This window comes from Benincasa hispida, chromosome 5, assembly GCF_027475165.1.
Source record: "Benincasa hispida cultivar pf3 chromosome 5, pf3_genome.v1.1, whole genome shotgun sequence".
Lineage (NCBI taxonomy): Eukaryota > Viridiplantae > Streptophyta > Magnoliopsida > Cucurbitales > Cucurbitaceae > Benincasa > Benincasa hispida.
The window spans coordinates 2,562,475-2,581,124 of record NC_143482.1 but is presented as its reverse complement, the minus strand read 5'-3'; the positions used below and the strand labels follow the sequence as shown (position 1 = coordinate 2,581,124).

Genomic DNA, 18,650 nt, shown 5'->3' with positions numbered 1-18,650 from the left:
TTAATGAAGAAAGACGGGATGACTGAGTCGAAATTGGTATGAGTTTGAGAAGTTTAGCCATATTTTCTCACTTTTCTGTAATTTTGGTGAAAAAAATATTGAAAAACTTAATGGATTTAAAGTTGAAATCCTCTTGGGTTTAGTTCTCAATTAATCCTACAAGTTTTCATAAATTCTCTCTTGAATGACTCTGCTTTATTTTCCTCTCTGTTTTTTTTGCAATTTTTCTACATTAGGCTGGGTTAAGATTCACAAGCTTCTGATAAATTTACTGATACTGAAATTTTTTCTGATGCTGAGTCAAAATCTCCATGGTTTTGAGTCTTGATTTTAATCATTTTCGATCAACTTCTTTTTTTCTGCAACTGGGTTGTAATTAATCTTTGAAAGTCTACTTGAGCATGAAGAAGATGAAGGGGAAAGGACTGTGGGAGAGAGAGGAGAGGAGAGAGAAAATATTTTATTTATTTTTAATTTGAATATTTTCTTTTAAAAAAATTACTCAATTAATATAATAAATGAGAATAGGATCTTTTAAACCTATTTTTTAAAATTCAAAAACTAAATTGGCTAAATTGAAATATGGATCAAATGCACCTATTTGTAAAAATCTAGGGACTAAGATGACTAATTAAAGACTCATTACATAACCTTTTTATTTTTTATTTTAAAATATTAAGTTTATAATTAAAATACTACCAATAACCACGTTGTTGAATGAAAATTTTACCAATAACAAATCGTCATGTCATTTCTCATCATAATAACAAACTCACATATTTTGAATTTGAAACTATGTATTTACAAGCTGAAATTTGTTCTAAATTGGAATTGAAAATAAAAATTGGTGAATTTCGATAATATCACATATCTTCATCTTGATCATTCAATCGAATGAGCAAACTTTTTGTTTAATTGAGTCATGATATTTTAATCTCAGATAAAATGAGCTAAAAAATAGGCTATTTTGGCCCAAAAGCTAATCAAGCCCAAATTCCAATTGATTAGACCCAAGGGTCATTCAAGTCCAAGTCATGATCCATGGAAACCCTATAAATGAAGAAGCTTCTCTTCATTTGAGAGGGGTTTAGAAAATTGATAATTTAAAGCACAATTTCTAGAGGATCATAAACGTTTTGAAGCTCTTGAAGACCATGTATAAACTCTTGAGGATTGAAGACTCTTCGAAGACCAAATACGCTTTGGAGGTCCAAAGACTTAAAGACTTAAAAGACTTTGAAGATCGAAAGGCTTTGAATACAAAAATTTTCTTTGAAGTCTTGCATAAAGTAGAACAAATTAGATGATAAATATTAATTGTAAAACAACCAAATATTCAAGTTCTCTCTTAACGTATTAAATTTCTCTGTTGAGAGATCTCATGCATGTGAATATAGTCTAATTTTTTTTTTTTTTTTGTGTGTTCGTTGTATTAAAAAATATTTTTAATTTACTTAAGTGCTTTTTTTTTTTTTTTTTTTTTTGTAAAAGATACAATTAAAAGAAGGCATATTTTATACTTTATTTTTTCAACTTATTATTTTAGTTTTTTATTCCATTGACAATTGAAAGGGCAAAATGATAAAGAGAGAATATTATTCCTATACTTAAAACGGATAAATAGGTGCATTTGGTCTATATTATTCTTATTCGGAGGGAACAAAAATAGATATTATTCCTACACTTAAAACGAGTAGCACCGAAATCTTCTTCACACAAACATCCTTGCCAACAAGATATAGTTAACTAAATTCATGAAACAAACAAACATGCATTACTTACCTTTAATTATAATCCTAGCTAGAGGTCCCAAACATTACAAAATACATCAAAACGCACCAAATTTATAGAACCCCTCTAAGTTTAGTTCAAGGAAGTTTAACAAATCCACCACCACCGCCAATCCCGCCGATCACGCCACCGCCAATTCCGCCACCAATGCCACCGATACCAACCCCACCAACGCCACCAATGCCGCCGCCAAGCCCGCCTAAGCCACCGCCCCCTCCGAGTCCTCCCCCGCCGATACCGCCACCGCCTCCGAAGGGGAGTCCACTATCACCAATGCCACCAATACCACCGATCCCACCATAGTTGAGGAAGTTCTTTTGGTCATTGAGGCCTTTTCCAGCCTCATTGGGGGCAGTTCTTGCAGCAACATGGACCGCAAATGCAGCCATAGCCATAACCAACATCAAATTAAGCTTATAATTTGCCATTTCAAGGCCTCTTTGTGTGGTGAAATGATATCAAATTTGTGTGCCTTTTTAAAGGGCAAAGATGACGGTGGACTGTTGGGGGAAATTGAATAGGCAACCCAATTTAGTTAATGCTATGGCATTAGATCCATTGTGAATTCAGGTTTTGAGTAACATGAACCTCATGAATATCTTAACTCTTATTTTAGTTGTTGTTGCCATTTTTATTTCCTTCATGAATTCCTTGTTCTTTACTACATTCACAATATCCCTTTGAAATAAAATATCTTAGACTTGTACGTCTTATTTCGATGAATTGAATGGTTTAATATTGAAATAAAAGGATTTTTGTTGATATTTTTTTGCTTACTCTTGATATTTCAATTGAGTGTCAAAATCAATAACAATTGGTTTAAATACTACCTTCCTTGTACTTTTGATTTTAGTTAATTTAGTTCTTGTTGGTTCTAAACTTTCAATTTAGTTAATTTTGGTATATATACTTTCAAAAACTTCATTTTGGCTCTTACACTTTCAACTTTGGTTCATTTTGGTTTATATACTTTTAAGAAATTGTCATTTTGGTCCCTTAAAATTTTAAATAAATATGGAACTAAAAGGACTAAAAATATCACTTTTTAGAAGTAAAAAAGAACCAAAGTTGAAATTAAAATGACCAAAATAGTATTTAAACCTTAAATGACTTAGTATTATTAGGCCATGTGAAAAGGTAAAAAATAGACTTTTGAAATAATGACTTCAAACGATATGATGATCGCCTACCTAAAATATTAAAATCTTACGTCTTTTTTTCTTTTTTTTTTTTTTTTTGGAACCTTTAAAATCTTACGTCTTTTGTTGAAAGAAGCCATAGTAATTTTGATTATCCTTGTTGAGTGACATAATTGCATGTCTAAATATGTTAACAAAACAATAATTTAGGCCACTTTTAGTAACCATTTCGTTTTTTGTTTTTGTTTTTCTTAAAATAAGTCTATCGACATTATGTCCACCTCTAAATTTCGTCATTTATTATCTACTTGTACCATTAGTTTAAAAAACAAGTCAAAATTTAAAAACTAAAAAGTAGTTTTTAAAAATTTGTTTTTGTTTTTGTTTTTTAAATTTGATTAAGTAATCAACCATTTTACTTAGAGAGATGCAAGTCATTATAGAAAATGGGAGAAAATGGACTATTTTTAAAAATAAAAAATAAAAAATAAAATATTTACCAAACGGAGCCTTAATGATCCGATCTTAGGTATATTTTGCCATTTAATATAAAATTTTCCCCTCTAAAAAGTGGTAGATTTGGGCTTGGCTTTCTTAAGGATGGGCCCAAATAAAATGGCTTGAAAAGCCCAAACTTGGCATTTGGGTGGTCCCTTTCTTCCTGAGGCTGAGAATTTGTGTTCCGTGAGCTTCTATCGAAGGAAGCCTCACCTTCTTCCTCTATTCAATTCCACCATCGTTTCATAATCATCCATTTTAATGGCTTCTTCATGTTTATTTCACAATTTTCCTTCAATTTCTGCACACCCTTTAACTCGCCATAGAAATACACCCATTTCCCTCCATTCCCAGTTCCTCCCTTCGAATTCCTTAAAACTCAAAAAACAATCTTTCCTCTTAAATCCAAAAATTGGGAAGCTAAGAACTCGAGGGTCTCCTTCTTTCACTCTTGTGTATGCTGCTCAGAACAATTTCTTGAGAGGTTGGCTTTCTTTCTTTTCTTGTTTCCAATGGGTTGTTTAGAATTTCAATTCGTTCTTGGGGAAATGGTTAAGTGAGTTGGAATTGAAGTGGTTGAGTTGCTTTAACTAAAGGGTTTTCTTTAGAATTTGTTAAAGTTTCCATGTTATTGTACATTTGTTATTTTTGTACTCCATTATTATGTTTAATAATGACATTGTGAAGTTTTAATTCTGTTGACAAATGCTGTGAAACAGTATTTCAGACAGTTTGGAAGGTCGGGAAGGATGGAATTGAGGCAGGGACAGACCTATTACCGGTAGGTTTTACTCTTCGATATCGATGGCTTCCTCTTTTGAATCTTATTATGGCATGCTTAGGAGTGATTTTGAAAGGGTGAAAATTACATTTGCCGTGTTTAATGATTCAAATATACTTGATTTTACATTTTTAAATGCGGTTTTTACATCGATTTCGAATGGTTATAAGATAGCTTAGTGATTTTGAACTTGACATAAGTGATTTAAATCAATCCCAAATATGTTTTCAAATGTTGATAGTTTTTCAGGAGCAAGAAAAAGGTATTGGAGAACAAGGCACAGAAAAACTAATTGTCTGTTTTGTGGCCTTATTTGTAGGACTCTGTACCAAGACCAATTGCAAGGATATCTGTTGGAATGGTTGCATTAACAATTGGACTCTTTTTGTTCAAGTCAATCTTGTCTACAGCCTTATTTGTGCTGGTATTACTTACTCTTACTATCACTTACTTATGGACTACAGTTTTTTTTTTTTTTTCCGGCCACTGTATATATGTTTGTTTACTAGATTCTGAGTATCTCAGTCTACTTGGAAGTTTGTTCTAATTTCTTCAAGTATCTTCAGTTTTATAAAAAAGATTTAGGGAGTGTTTGGGGCACTGAATTGGTTATAGTAAGTAGTTATTATAATTTGTAGGTTATAATAGTCTGTGTTTGGGATACATATTATTTTAATCTGGGTTATAATAGTATGTGTTTGGGGTGCAAACTATGTTAGTTTGGGTAGGAAATAATAAACACTTTCACAAAGAGGGAAAGAGAGGATGAGTAGGAAATAGTAAATACTATAACAAAGAGGGGTTTGAAATATCAATATTGTAGTTAATTCTATGTTATAATTAGAGGGCATACATTGAGTGGGATATAATAGCCCACCCCACTCCACCCACTTGAAATTGGGGGCCCAAACATCCTCTTAGTTGTTTTTGTTGTAACTCCAATTGTCTGTAGTTGTAATCTAATCTTTTCCCTGCTTCATCAACTTGACATAACTGGAAAAGTGGTGAAAAACTAATTTTTTCTGTCAACGTTCTTTCTACCTATACAAAACCGCCTATTCCTTTTCTTCCAAATCACGCCAGATGCATAATTAATTAATTATTATTATTTTTTTATTCATGGACCTTGCTCTGTTTTTAAATATTACTGGCAGGGTTAACAAATAATGTTACATAGAAATTTATCATGCTACTGTACTACCAGAATATGTTCCCTTATTCTTGGAAAAGAGACCAATTGCAGTTTGGTAAATGTTATCCATGATGTTCCTGGAAACTTAAACTGTTTGTAATTGGGATCATGTGAATACCTATGGGTTGACTTACACAAATTGAACAAAATCTCAAAAAAAAAAAAAATAGATGAACATGCAAAAAGACATGACATCTATTAGGACGTAACTGGGTGAAAGTTTTCTTTTAGGTATACAGATGAAGCACAAACATGGAAACAACACGATATGGACACGTCGACACATCAAGTTCTAAAAAAGTAGGACATGGACACGTTGAAAATACATTTTCTATATATATATATTAATACTTCTCTATAGATTTTGAAAACAACCTTTTAAAAACTATTCTTTTTAGTTTTCAGAAGTTAGCATAGATTTTGAAAACACCCCTAAAATGTAGATACAAGACAAGACCAAAAAAAAAAAAAGAAAAAAGACAAACCATATGTGGGAGAAGTGTTGATAAGCTTCATTTCTAAAAAGAACAAAAACAAAAATCAAATGGTTATCAAAGGGTTCCTAGTTGTGTTATCATTCAGCAATACCATGCTAATAATTCTTACACCCTTATAGCACAATGCTTCACCACCCAACTAGAACCTTCGGTTTTACATACGAATTTGACAATCAGCATGTTCTTCTTGATTAAGACTGTATTTTGGGTCTCTATCAAGTGATGGAATGAACAAAGAAAAATGGTATATTGCATCTCTTAACATTTATCTGTAGAAGGTCTTCTGCACTTGATTTTTAGTTTCATATCAAGTATAGGATGATCAATCATTTGCAGCTTGTGGTCGTTAATGAACATTATAGCCATTGATTCATTTTATTTTTTGTCAGGTAGTCTTTAAATCCAGTTGCAAAATGAATATCTTTAATTGTTTTTCAATTGCCTGATCATGGAACTGTTTCTCATCGAAGTTGTCAATCTTGCAATCAATTAAATTGTGCAAACTTACTGAAAAAAGGATTGTGAATGCAGGCTATGATGGGAGCAATTTATTTCATATTTATAGCGTTGAATAAAGATGAAGGCCCAAGAGGAGATGGAGGCTCCTCCTCCTCCTCCTCCCCAACCTCTACAGAAGAGACTCTTGAAGAAGCTAGAAGAATAATGGAGAAGTACAAGTAGCAACACCTGCTGAAAGCCAGTGTCAAATACTAAGGAATTTGGTATAATCATTCCCCATAAATTGTCAAATATCATCACCCTAGTCCTGCTCCCCACCTGGATATGAAGTTAATATTAGTCAACATGATTAATGTTGCTTCAAAATCCATACAATCTAAGCTGACTGCTTTATGATTTTTTGGGGTCACTTGACCGTTCAAGAATTGCTATATGTGCTCGTATCTTATCCAATTGGAAGTTGTAAATACCATGAATTTGAGGAGCACAAGCATAACGAACACACTGCTCTCTTTGTAATTAAGATGCAAAGCTATATTTTTCTGGGCCATACACCATGACCCATTTTATCTGCTGAGGCAATGTTCCGTATATTACATTTTTGTAATTATTTTGATGTTTGAACTCTATCCATTGATATGCTTGGTGAAGATTTAGATTTATCTTCAATTTAGTTGCTGAAGTCTAAATTTATTGTTTTCCTATGTGACTCTGATTCATGATGTAACAATCCCTTTTTATAAATTTGTAATAGAGGTTACAAGTTAGTTGGGTGTCGTAACCATGCCCATATGCAAAAGTATGAGGTTTTGAATGAGGTAGGGACCTCTTTTGTATACTGCTAGTATTAAGAAAAAATAGGTATACGAAACGAGTTAGGGTTGCTCAGTTTGGTGAGGAGAGAAGGCCTCTTGAAGGCTTGTGAGCTTGTAAGTTTTCCTTTCCCTATCAATATCGCATTTTTTAGCAAAGCCTCAATCATATTTTGAAGACAAAATCCCACTTATAATAAAGCTTTAACAAGTGGGTTTGACTTTGAAACTCATATGAAGCTGTAGTTTGAAGCTCTCAATCGTAGACTTCATACATATACTTAATGTAAACTTGCATTAACCTTGATGCCTACTCATATAATATTATTGCCTAGCTAATCAGTTTTTTAATTAATTTTGATGGTGATGATTAGATAACTTAGAGAACTTATTAAGTTGCAAAATATCTTGTCTTCCTGATTCCTTTCTTTTCATTCATTATACAGAATGAAGACCATGAGGGCATGGTACAGCTATAGCGCAGTGCCTCTTCTAAGTTCACATGGGCAAAAGATGACAACTCAAGTGAAGCTCATAATTGCAACATGGGTGGTTTAAACAAACTAGTTGGCAAGGAAAAACGACATTGTTTTAATAGGTATAAGAAATGGACACATGACTACAGGCCCTCTAAACACCACGTGTCCACAGTGCAGGTTGTAGCATGTCATTTATTCATGAATTATTGTGGGAAAATCTTTATTTCAGGCTCATTCTGTTCATTAATTATTGAGGGAAAATCTTTACCTCAGGCTTATTCTGTTCATTTATGATTTGAAGTTCATGAATGCCTCTAATGATCACTTTTTACACAAATGTAAAGGGATGAAATTGGAGACAGTAGAAAATAGCTTAGTATTTCACTAGAGGTACCCAATTAAGAAAAGATATTAGACAAGGTTACCTCGTTAGGATTACATTTCTTGTTACTAATTGCTCAGCCTCAGATTGAGTTTTAGTTTCAAGACGATGATATGTGTTTGACGGTCTTGAATCTATTATTCGACACTCCGAACTACTAAGTACAGAATCTCGCTAATTGGTCAGTGAGTCGGAGCCCAGAGGCGACGTGCCCTAGTGGGGCTTCGGGGGCAACACCTCCGAAACCTAATTTGTATTCGTATTTATGTTGTTTACAATTTTAGTTCAAGGATTTAAAAAGGTACACTATATAAACTCTCTAACTATACTGACACCTTTGAATTTGGATTATCAGATATTTCTTTCTAATAAAATATGATCTCTCCCTCTATTTGTGGATGTAGCTAACACACTCCACGAACATCTATGTCAATTTCTCTACTGTTTATGTTTTTTGTTTTTCTTTGATTGTTGATTTCATAACAATATGACAATTTCAAATGTCTCTTGTGGGTTATTGTGAATCATCTTAGACTAGAAGTGTTCTAGAAATGGTTTCAAAACTGCTTTTTTATTTTTTTATCCCTTTGTGAAGCTTATGAAAAAATAGCTTTGAACTGAGAAAGAATCTTGATGTAGAGTAAGGACGAGTCTTTCACTTTAGCTTTACGTTCATTGTTTAATTATCATAATCCTTCCCATTTGCCATAAGCTGAATTTCCAAGTAGTGTTGTCAAAAGATAGAATGATATGAATATTACAACATTTGGCATTAACATGTAACTGAAGAAAAATGTACAGTTTCCAATTCTTGATTGGGACAAGTACAAAGTTGGGGGGGTTGTAAATAGAATGGATGGCTCAAACTCATTGGGAATAATGCTATAACTATAACAATCATAGGGAAGAAGAAAATGAGTAAATAGTTTTCTTCTTCCTTTAAATGTTCAGATTTTTTTTCCTTCTTCATTCCTTTTTCCTTTTTATATATCTTATTTTAACTGTGACTTGAAATTAACAACGGAATCCCCTACGACAAGAAAGGGCACCTGCATTTGAAGTAATGGAACCCACCAAGGAAGAGGATTTAGCTCCTAAGCTTGAGGCTCTTGCATAACTGGCTGCTGCACCAGCTCCTGATGGAGTGAAATAGGCTCCATTTAGCATAAGATCTCCCTCTGATCTCCAATTCCAGTGCTTCCATACACCATTATACGTGTCAACTCTCTTTGTGACCTTCACAACACATTTACAATTAGAACTAATGAGCCATTATTTCTTATAAGTTTGCAGGAGCGGAAGATCAAATCATTGACCATTAGTATGGTAATTCTTTGTGTCTTATTAATTGAGCTATACTTGGATTGTAATCATTGTTTATGAGTTATAACCATTATATTAATCATATTTTTCTACTGTTCCAAACAGGATTGAGATCTAGAGAGAGAGGAAAGATACCTCTTTGGCAAAAGGGTTGGCAGGGGCAAGATATCTGTTGCCTTGGCTATTAATGGTGGGATCAGCACTTCCACCGATGGCATACATTACCCAGTGAGTATAGTCATTGTTTACTACATGGAAATACCCATGTCTACACCTGCAACATTAAATGATTGGGTCCCAACGGTTAATTTTTGGTGAATTATAAGTTTAGTCTTGAACTTTTAAGTTTGTGTTTAATTGGTTCAGAACTATCAATTTTGTATCTACTAGGTCTCTGAACTTTAAAAAGAACTAATGAGTCTCTAATAGGTTTCGGATATGTTTGAAACTTCTTAAATTCAATGTCTAAGGGAACTTTAAACTTTCAATGAACTATTTGACACAAAATTGAAAGTTGAAGGATCTATGTAAGATTTTTGAGAGTTTAGGAACCAAATAGAAGTAATGGACTAGATACTTTTTTTACAAGTTTGAGCATGTAAAATCAATTAGGAAAGAGAGAGAAGAAGAGAAGGGAAGGGAAGAGAAGAGGAGTACCTTGGCATTCTTTGGATGAGACCTTCACCAAAATGGTTATAAGCAATGGTGACTTGCATTTGCTTGTCTCTTACATAAGAGTCACTATGACCCAAGAGCATCACCTATTATGATTCTCAGCCAATTTCAGACTAAATTCCAATTTGTGATTCACATGCATTTGTTGGATCATTGGACAAAAGTGTAGTAAGCTTTTACCTCATTGTGGTGGGTGAAGTAGTTGTTAGAAATTGTGATGGCAGTTGATCCCATGACAGCATCAATGAGCCCATCAGCACAGGTGGAAAGAGAATTATGGTCAATCCAAATATGACTTGATCCAAAAATGGAAATGCCATCACCATCAGCCATTGTCCTCCATCCATAATGACTTGGGGAGCTTCGAACCATGGCGTTCCCCGTTGGCTTGCAGTCGTGAATATGCAAACCGTGAATAATGACATTGGTTATGAATTGGATTGTAATACAAGCTCCATAAGCAATATGGACATTAGCACCACGGCCATCAATTGTCTTAAAACTGTTCATGATGAGTTCTTGCTTTAGAGTGATAACCATATCTCTTTTGAATACAATCCACAATGGCCTGTCTTGAATCACAGCATGGCGAAGAGTTCCTGGTCTGGGATTGACGGGATCGTCATCACCAGGATCGGAGACGACGTAGTATCGCCCATCACGGCCACCAACTGCATTACGACCAAACCCGATCCCGCAGTTGGCCAGGTGCTTTCGTCGCAGTTGCCAACGTGGATCACAACGCCAACAATCATCAATTGGATTTCCTGTTCCACAAGAGAAGAACCCCAAATTCCTCCTTTCTGTGCTATTGCGAATTCTCCTGTGAGATATTACCAAACGTTACTAATCAATTACTACACATATCATAGCTCAACGGGTTAAGACATATTTTTAAAGCTTATTTATCCCACATTTAATGAGTTAGGTGGATACGGATCATACGGAAAAGGGTCGATTATTAAAAGTTGTAAAATTCGCTGGGGAAATTTAATGCTACAGATGAAACAGAGAGCAATTTCATTCTTTTTTCCCTTATTTGACTAGAATTTGATGTGTTGGTGAAGGTGTCTTTAAATGCAGAGGTAGCCTCATTTATTGATTAGTATATGGTTTCTGCAAGCTAGGCAGCTGCCGCCTGCATGATTTCCCCAATAAATACAACAGAAAAAGAAATAGAATAAATTACAAGTTTTTCACGACTTTCGTATTTAATACATTGTCAAAATTAAGAGTGTCTAATAAGTCTCTAAACTTACAATTTTGTATCTAACAAATAATCTTATACATGTTAAACATTTTTAAATTAACGAAATAGAAATTTTTTAAAGACTTATTAGATAGAAAAATGAAAATTATTAAGTATATTTCAAGTTTAGAAACCTATAAGATATAAAAGTGAAGATTTAGAATTCTATAACAAATTTTTTGAAGTTTGAGGGCCTATTTAACACAATTCTTTAAGTTAAGAGACTAGACTTATAATTTAATTAAAAAGAAAAATGAGATATCTAGTGAGGAAACCAGATCTGAGAACATGATTTTGAAAGGCAAACGACATGAATATTTATAGGTCATTATTCTTCTTCAACTATAGTGATTTCTTTAATAAATGTCTAGTGTGGGACTCACGCAATGAAATGACATTACATTGCCAATATAAATACATTTGATTTCTTTTTTTAAAAAAAAAGTATTGTAATTAAAGTGTGAGGTGAGAGAATCAAACCTCAAATATCGAGATCGATAGTATGAGTACTATGCCAGTTGAGCTACGCTCTTGTTGGCAATACACATATTTGACTTCAAAGCAAATATCACGACATTGATTGATTAGCCTTTTAGAAGTAATTGACAACAATGGAAAGAGAGGGATTGGAATCCTCGATGAAAGATTGACATAATATTGTCTACTTTGGACACAAGTTCGTGATTTTGTTTCCTTTATTTTCCACTCAAAGAATCTCTCTTTTTCTTTTAGTCGATATAAGACTTTAGTCACATCCCTAATCGAACCGAACCGATTGGAAAGGGAGAAAAGGGAATGGCCTTTTTTGAGGAATGAAATAAGGAGATGCTTTTGGGCAATGGAGATATAAAGTGATGCATCTTAGACAGAGGGATGAGGGGTAATACAAAATCTGGCTTGTTCTTTCTTTCTCTCTTAAAAAAAAAAGGATTTTTATGCTTATTTTTCCATATTTTGGATAAGGGAAGAGACAAGAATTAAATTATGAGCGTGACAGGTGGATCTCGCCACATGGGCATGTGTGAAAGAGATTGAAATTGCAGTAGCAAAGAACGTGTTGCTTGGGTCCCTCCCAATCATATTCTAATATAAAATTTTATAACACTAATTTCCTCCTCCACACTACGTTATTAGAAAGAAAAAAAAAAGTTCCATACTATAGTAAATATTCTCAACTTTGTCGTTTGTTTAAAAAATATTTTTATATTTTTTTATATAATTTAGCACTAAAATGATGTCACAGTAACCTAAAATGAAAAATTGCAGCATCAAACTATTTTAGGTTATCGCTAGTTGCTTTATCGTTTCAAGTCTCGATTTCTATTTTGAATTCTATTGGATTTTTATTTCAATTGTAATTTTGGAACATTTATGAAAGTTCACAAATATATATTTTAAAGAGTAAAATCTAGAGGTGTTTTCTCTAGTTTAGTTTCAAAATAAAAGGATGTGCTATTAAATTTTTTTAAAAAAAACTAAATTAGGATAGTAGTAATTGACATACACTCTCTCCCTTGAGATGCAATCTCTCATCTCAATCGTGATTATTATACATATACTCAACAAAAATCACAAATTTACCTTCAAATCTCAATTACATATGAAAATCTAATGGCAATTAAAAACGTACTAGAAAGATCAAAGATAATATTATAACAAAGAGTATTTTTCTAGTAACTAATAATCAGTTTAATAATAAAGAATTTTAAGTGTACTCTTCATTAAATTCGTGGATATATTAATTAATAATTTAAATTTCCACTCTCTTCGACTCCATTTATTACTAGTAAAAGAAACGTCAATTCGAAGTCTTCTTCAATACTTAAAAAAATGATGTTTCCTTATTCTAATATTCATTACATTTCCATCAAAAACTTAACATATTTGGAGTGAAAAAAGGCACATGCTAATCAAAAGCAAATTCTATTTTTATTATTATTAATCATTTTTAATTCTTCATTTCGCCCTATTAATAAATATCAAAGAAAGAGACAGGAATCTTACGAATCAACCATTGATGCAATTTCCTCTGGATTATCAACAGCATGCTCATTCTTAATATACCTGAAAATTTTCAATTAAACAAACGTTTGTTAAAAATTAAAACATTTAATTACATAATTAAAATATATCAATATACTTATTAAAAAAAATTTAACAATAATATTAAGCTCTTGGTCGGTGGAAGGGTGTTCCATATGTTTTTAATATTTTGTTATTTCTCAAATTTTGAGCTGATTTTCCCATTAATGAATTATTTTATTTTATTAAAAGTTAGATTCAAAACTTTACTTTATATTTGTTTAGTAATTTAATTCAGAAAATGTGAAAAAAGGCAAGTTTTACGCGTGGAAGAGAAAATGGCCATTGACCAAAAGGTCCAAAATTAGGCGAGAGTTGAAATGGAATGTTCAAGGGCAAAATGGTCATTAAAAAAGAGTCAAAGACGGTAATTAATACGGAGTGCGACACTGTGTGTGACCCCTTTTTTGTTTTTAATCCACGGTAAAATAAATGAACGGCCCAGATTTTCCCGATCCGATCTTAAAATTGCATTCTCTGAACCGTTTGATATATCCAACGGCCTAAATTACGCTTTAGGCCTACATATCAAATTTAATGTAAGAAAATGTATCAACATTTTATTCATGAAACACAGAAATAAGCTTGAAAATATTATTCATGTGAATATAATATCAAGAATTAACCATTTAAGAAAAATATTTATTTATTAATTTAAATCTACATTTTTTTTCAAAATAGTAATACTTGAATAGCTCCCCAAATAAATATAGTTCAACTGACATCAAATATATATTATCAATTTCGAGATCTCGATCTCTCAAATCCGCATATTGTCAAAGAAAAACTTAAAATAATCATCTCCGTACATTCCTTTAAGAAAAGTATATAAAAATATATTTTTTATTAAAGAAAGTTTGTCACGTGACAACTTTTTTTCAAATCTGGAGGTCGATAATATAACACTATACGAGTTGAGCTATTTGCATTTCAATACTAAGATCTTGTATAAAAGACCCAAAATTTACCTTTCCAAATCACGTTTGGCCCAAATTTTAAAAAGAATAAAGAATAACATTTGGTTGTTGTCACGAATACCAGAATAAAATGTTATACACCCTCGTTTTCAAAATTAATACCGAACAAAAAATTACATATTCTCATTTTCAAAACTTGATCCAACGGGCCATAAAATTTGAGTTATCCGTAAAAAATCTGAAAAAACAGAGAGAATGTGTAGTTAGTGAAACTTACTGGTCCGCCATTGACGAAGAATTGAAGCTCTGCAATCTCTCATCTCCAGCAAAACTATCAGCAATGTGAAGAGAAATACAGAAAATAAGAACAATGAAGATCATGTTTCCGATAGTAACGCCGTCGTCGCCGGCGGAAGGCGACGACATTATTAATTCCGGAAAATAGCAGAGGAAGGAGGCGAGATTTGATGAAATGAGATTGAGGAAGCAATTAATTAATTACCTGGATTGAACGAAGAAGATGATGAGAAGAAGAAGGAAGAGGATTGAAGAAGCGGTGGAAACCGCCATTATTGATGTTTCTGAAGCTTTTTTTGTTTTTGTTTTTGCTTCTCAGTAGTGTTATTCTGTATTTATCTCTCTGAATTGAATTCTCTCTCTTGATCTATGAGATTTGTGGGAGAGATAAATGTGAGTAGTTGTGAAACCAAAGAGAAAGAATTGAATGGGAAGCAAAATTGAGATGGAGAATCTCTTTTTATAGGCCCCCTCAACTTTTTTCTAATTTTTTTTCCCTTTTTTTAATTAAAATATCATTTTAGTATTTATTTCATTCCATTTCATTAGCTCAACTTTAAAAATTATTCCATTTTATTCCATGTATTTTAATAAAATTCTACTATCAATGAGTGATAGATCGCGATAGATTTCTATTCGTATCAAAGATAGATATTTATTCCAGTCACAATCTATTACTAACCGATAGTGACATTTTGTAAAACCTACAAATATTTTCAATAATTTTACCATTTAAAAAAATTACCCTAAATTTTATTCGTCTGAGTTAATTTTTATCGAAAGTAGTTAAATAATAATAATAATAATAGACAAAGACATTTTTAGTCCCTAGGTTTTCGATCTAGTTTCTATTTGGTTTCTAAATTTCAAAACATTATAGTTTTAGCTAAGTTTGATTTCAATTTTAGTTTTAAATTTCAAAATGTTACACTTTTTAGTTTCATTTCAGTTTGTTCCATTTATTTCAATATTTATACTTTTAATCTCGATTTTTTTATTAAATATTCACCTTTAATTTGTCGTTAATATCTATTAATTAATTTGAAATAATTATAAAGTGAAAATTTGAAATTAATTTCAACACAGATGAAAAAAATAAAGAAACTTAATTAATTATAGATCTAGTATTTATTGAAAAATCAAAGTTGAGAGTATAAATCTTGAAACGTAAGGACCAAATTGAAACATAATTCAAACTTTGAATTCAGTATTTTAGAGTATGATTACCCAAAGTTGATTAAATAAAAAGGATAATAATTTAATAGAAAGAAATATACTATATAAATATATTTTCACAATTTGCAAATTAAAGTTAATGTTAACTATGATTAAATTTTTTAGACAATGTTAACAAAAACTAACTATATTTGTAGAATCTAAGTTTGGAAATAGTCATTTTAACTAAAGTATCTGTTTGGAAAATGACAAAGTGTGATTTTTTGAAAATTCAATTACAATACATTAACTAAGTTCAAATCTTATAGGGACCAATAGTAAATTTTACCTTTAAATTGTAGATTATAGTTTCAATTTAGATTTTCCTTTTTAAAAAATTGTAATTTAGTTTCTATGCATTTAGATTTATTTCAATTTGATTTTCTATGGTTTAAAAAGTTTTCATTTAGTACTGTAATTTAGGTCGAGTCTTAGGAACCTTTTTTAATTGTTTTTTATCGATTCTAAAAGTTAAGAAATATTCTTCTATTTTTTTTACAACTATAGTACAGTCATTTAACACAGTTGGTCCAATAAAAATCATCAAATATTATCATCTTAACTACATGTCAATAGAGTAGTGTTAGGGACTATTTGTGAAGTTGACTAAATTTTAGGCATCAAATTTAAACTTTTTAAGACTACATTGACCAAATTGAAGTTTTTAAAAATGTGGGGATCAAATTCAAAGAAAGGTTATGTAATTTAACCTAAATATATTCTCTCACATACTACATAGCAAAATTTTTGTAAGTATATTAATTTATATCTTCCTTTATATTACATTTAAATAAATATTATGTGACATTTATAATTTCATCAATTGAATCCTTAAATTTTCACAAGTAAATCAGCTTAAACTCTAATTAAGTACTTCCTTTGGTAATCATCCTTGTATTAGTTTTAACCATCTGTTTTGTTGATTTAACATTTAAAGAAGTCTACATATATGTAAGAATTGATGCATTGAAGATTTTCAATGATAACTTTAATTATATGTCTCACACGCTATTTTTCATATGAAATCTAAAGAAAAATGTAACTTAACATATGAAAGTTCACGATTTAAATTAAAGTTGGTATAAATTTATTTTTTTTCTCAATTTTTAATGGCATGGTAGTTTTATAAATATATTATATATTTATAGAAATTTTATAGAGTTAAATTACAAGTTTAGTTCAAAAGGTCCTCAAACTTTAAATTTTATGTCTATTATGTCTCTAACTTGTTTACAAGCTTAACTAGTAATTTAACCATATTTGTTTCTATAGCATAAATTTAATGTTTAAAGTTTTGTACAACTTACTATTAGATAAGGGTAGTTGTTTTAAATAGTAAAATTGTTGAAAATATTTTTAAGTATAATAAAATGTCACCATCTATTAATGATAGACCGCATGGACATCTATCATTGATATTGATAGATGTCAATAGACCGCGATGTTTATTACGATCTATCGCGGTCTATCACTAATAAGCTATATTTATAAATTAGTTAACTCATTTTTTTTATTTGAAAATAGCCCATTAGATAGTATTTAGCCATTTTTTTTTCTTTGGTAGTCCTTTTAATAACATAAGTTTAGGTGCGTTTTTGTTTTTCTTCCTCGAAAATTAGGTAATTAGAAATGAAAAAAAAAAAAAAAAAAAGAGTGAGTAATTAATCAAATAACCCATAAAACATGAAAAATAAATAAATAAAATAATTGTGGCATAAAATACTTCCCAAACATGAATATATGTTTGCGTATTTCTTTGACCATGTGTTTAATTTAGTTTGCGTAGTAAATCTCAAAGTATTAAATTTTATTAAAATTTTCTATACCATCATTCAAATGTAATAAATGCTTATATAATTAAATCTATAGCAATAATCTTCTAAAAAAGTCTATAGCAATAACCCAAAAAAAAAAAAAAAAAAATCGTTATAATTGAATGCACATATATTTGTTGCTATTTTAAATTGGCATCCTTCAACCAACAAATGAAAGGTCGGTTGGAACACCTTCTAATTTAAACACCATTAAAAAAAAATGTTTTTAATTATATCTTAAAATTTTCCAAAGATATTTCAAACAACAAATTTCTTTACTTGTTCTATATTTCAGGTGATTCTATCTATTTTAAATATGTTTTTTTTTTCTTACTAAATATTTGAGAATTTTGGGTTAAATACCTTAAAAGTCATTTTTTGACCCCTCCCATGTATTCCTTAAAAAAATAAAAAATAAAGTAAGTTAATCCAACATTTTTAACTACTTATTTATTAATATTTTTTAAAACCACTTTTAACCATCTAAAATTATTGCTCTATAAGTTAATTTATAAAAGAAAAAAAAGGCCCATTTTAAATTATTAAGATCCCATTTTATAAATATTTGATTTTTTTTTAAAATTAAGCTTATTTCATCTATATTTGTTACAATAATGTGCATATTTATTAAGTACAAAGATTGAATTCTTAGCCAAACTCCAAAAATAAAAACAATTTTTTGAAAGCTACTTTTTTTAATTCTCAAAATTTGGCTTGATTTTTTAACTAATCGATAGTGTCTATAGGCTTAATTTTCATAAAAAAAAAAAAAAAAATAGTTATCAAACGAGACCTAATTATTTTCAAAGGTTCAGGTGGGAAATCAATTTTATTCCCTCAAAATATCGATATGGATAGATAATTTTTAAAAAATTAATTAATAAATAAAGATTTTATGCTTTTTTAAAATGTTTAACATATTTATTATTTATATTGTATTTAGATTGGTGACATTGTATTACTTATTTTCTGTGTTTCGCGATTTTTTTTATGTTACAATAGAAATGTCAATACACCTCTCATGTAAGAAGTAATCCATGAAAGTGTA

General features: G+C 30.7%; 3 protein-coding genes and 1 long non-coding RNA gene across 5 annotated transcripts; 2 read left to right on the top strand and 2 right to left on the bottom strand.

Annotated features, from left to right (window-relative positions):
• Positions 1 to 1,607: 1,607 nt before the first annotated feature.
• On the bottom strand, positions 1,608 to 2,286 carry LOC120077929 (uncharacterized). The gene has a single exon (XM_039032039.2). It carries the CDS (start codon positions 2,217 to 2,219, stop codon positions 1,869 to 1,871), a length of 351 nt encoding a protein of 116 aa, XP_038887967.1. The 5' UTR covers positions 2,220 to 2,286; the 3' UTR covers positions 1,608 to 1,868.
• A 1,240-nt stretch (positions 2,287 to 3,526) lies between these two features.
• Positions 3,527 to 7,920, top strand: LOC120077928 (uncharacterized). Of its 2 annotated transcripts, XM_039032038.2 has the most exons (5): positions 3,571 to 3,912; positions 4,148 to 4,209; positions 4,529 to 4,633; positions 6,430 to 6,620; positions 7,616 to 7,920. In XM_039032038.2, exons 1-4 carry the CDS (start codon positions 3,690 to 3,692, stop codon positions 6,577 to 6,579), a joined length of 540 nt encoding a protein of 179 aa, XP_038887966.1. In that variant the 5' UTR covers positions 3,571 to 3,689; the 3' UTR covers positions 6,580 to 6,620; positions 7,616 to 7,920. The 2 variants fall into 2 exon arrangements, with proteins under 2 accessions (XP_038887965.1, XP_038887966.1); XM_039032037.2 differs by lacking the exon at positions 7,616 to 7,920 and having other exon boundaries at positions 3,527 to 3,912; positions 6,430 to 7,026.
• Positions 7,921 to 8,776: 856 nt separating this feature from the next.
• On the bottom strand, positions 8,777 to 15,009 carry LOC120077926 (putative pectate lyase 8). The gene is made up of 7 exons (XM_039032036.2): positions 14,779 to 15,009; positions 14,554 to 14,607; positions 13,282 to 13,341; positions 10,209 to 10,851; positions 10,011 to 10,114; positions 9,489 to 9,627; positions 8,777 to 9,266 (listed from the first exon to the last, which is right to left on the bottom strand). Exons 1-7 carry the CDS (start codon positions 14,844 to 14,846, stop codon positions 9,045 to 9,047), a joined length of 1,290 nt encoding a protein of 429 aa, XP_038887964.1. The 5' UTR covers positions 14,847 to 15,009; the 3' UTR covers positions 8,777 to 9,044.
• On the top strand, positions 9,218 to 9,877 carry LOC150035839 (uncharacterized). Its single transcript, XR_016529797.1, has 2 exons — positions 9,218 to 9,356; positions 9,459 to 9,877. It is a non-coding gene; the product is annotated as an uncharacterized LOC150035839 (long non-coding RNA).
• Positions 15,010 to 18,650: the final 3,641 nt, after the last annotated feature.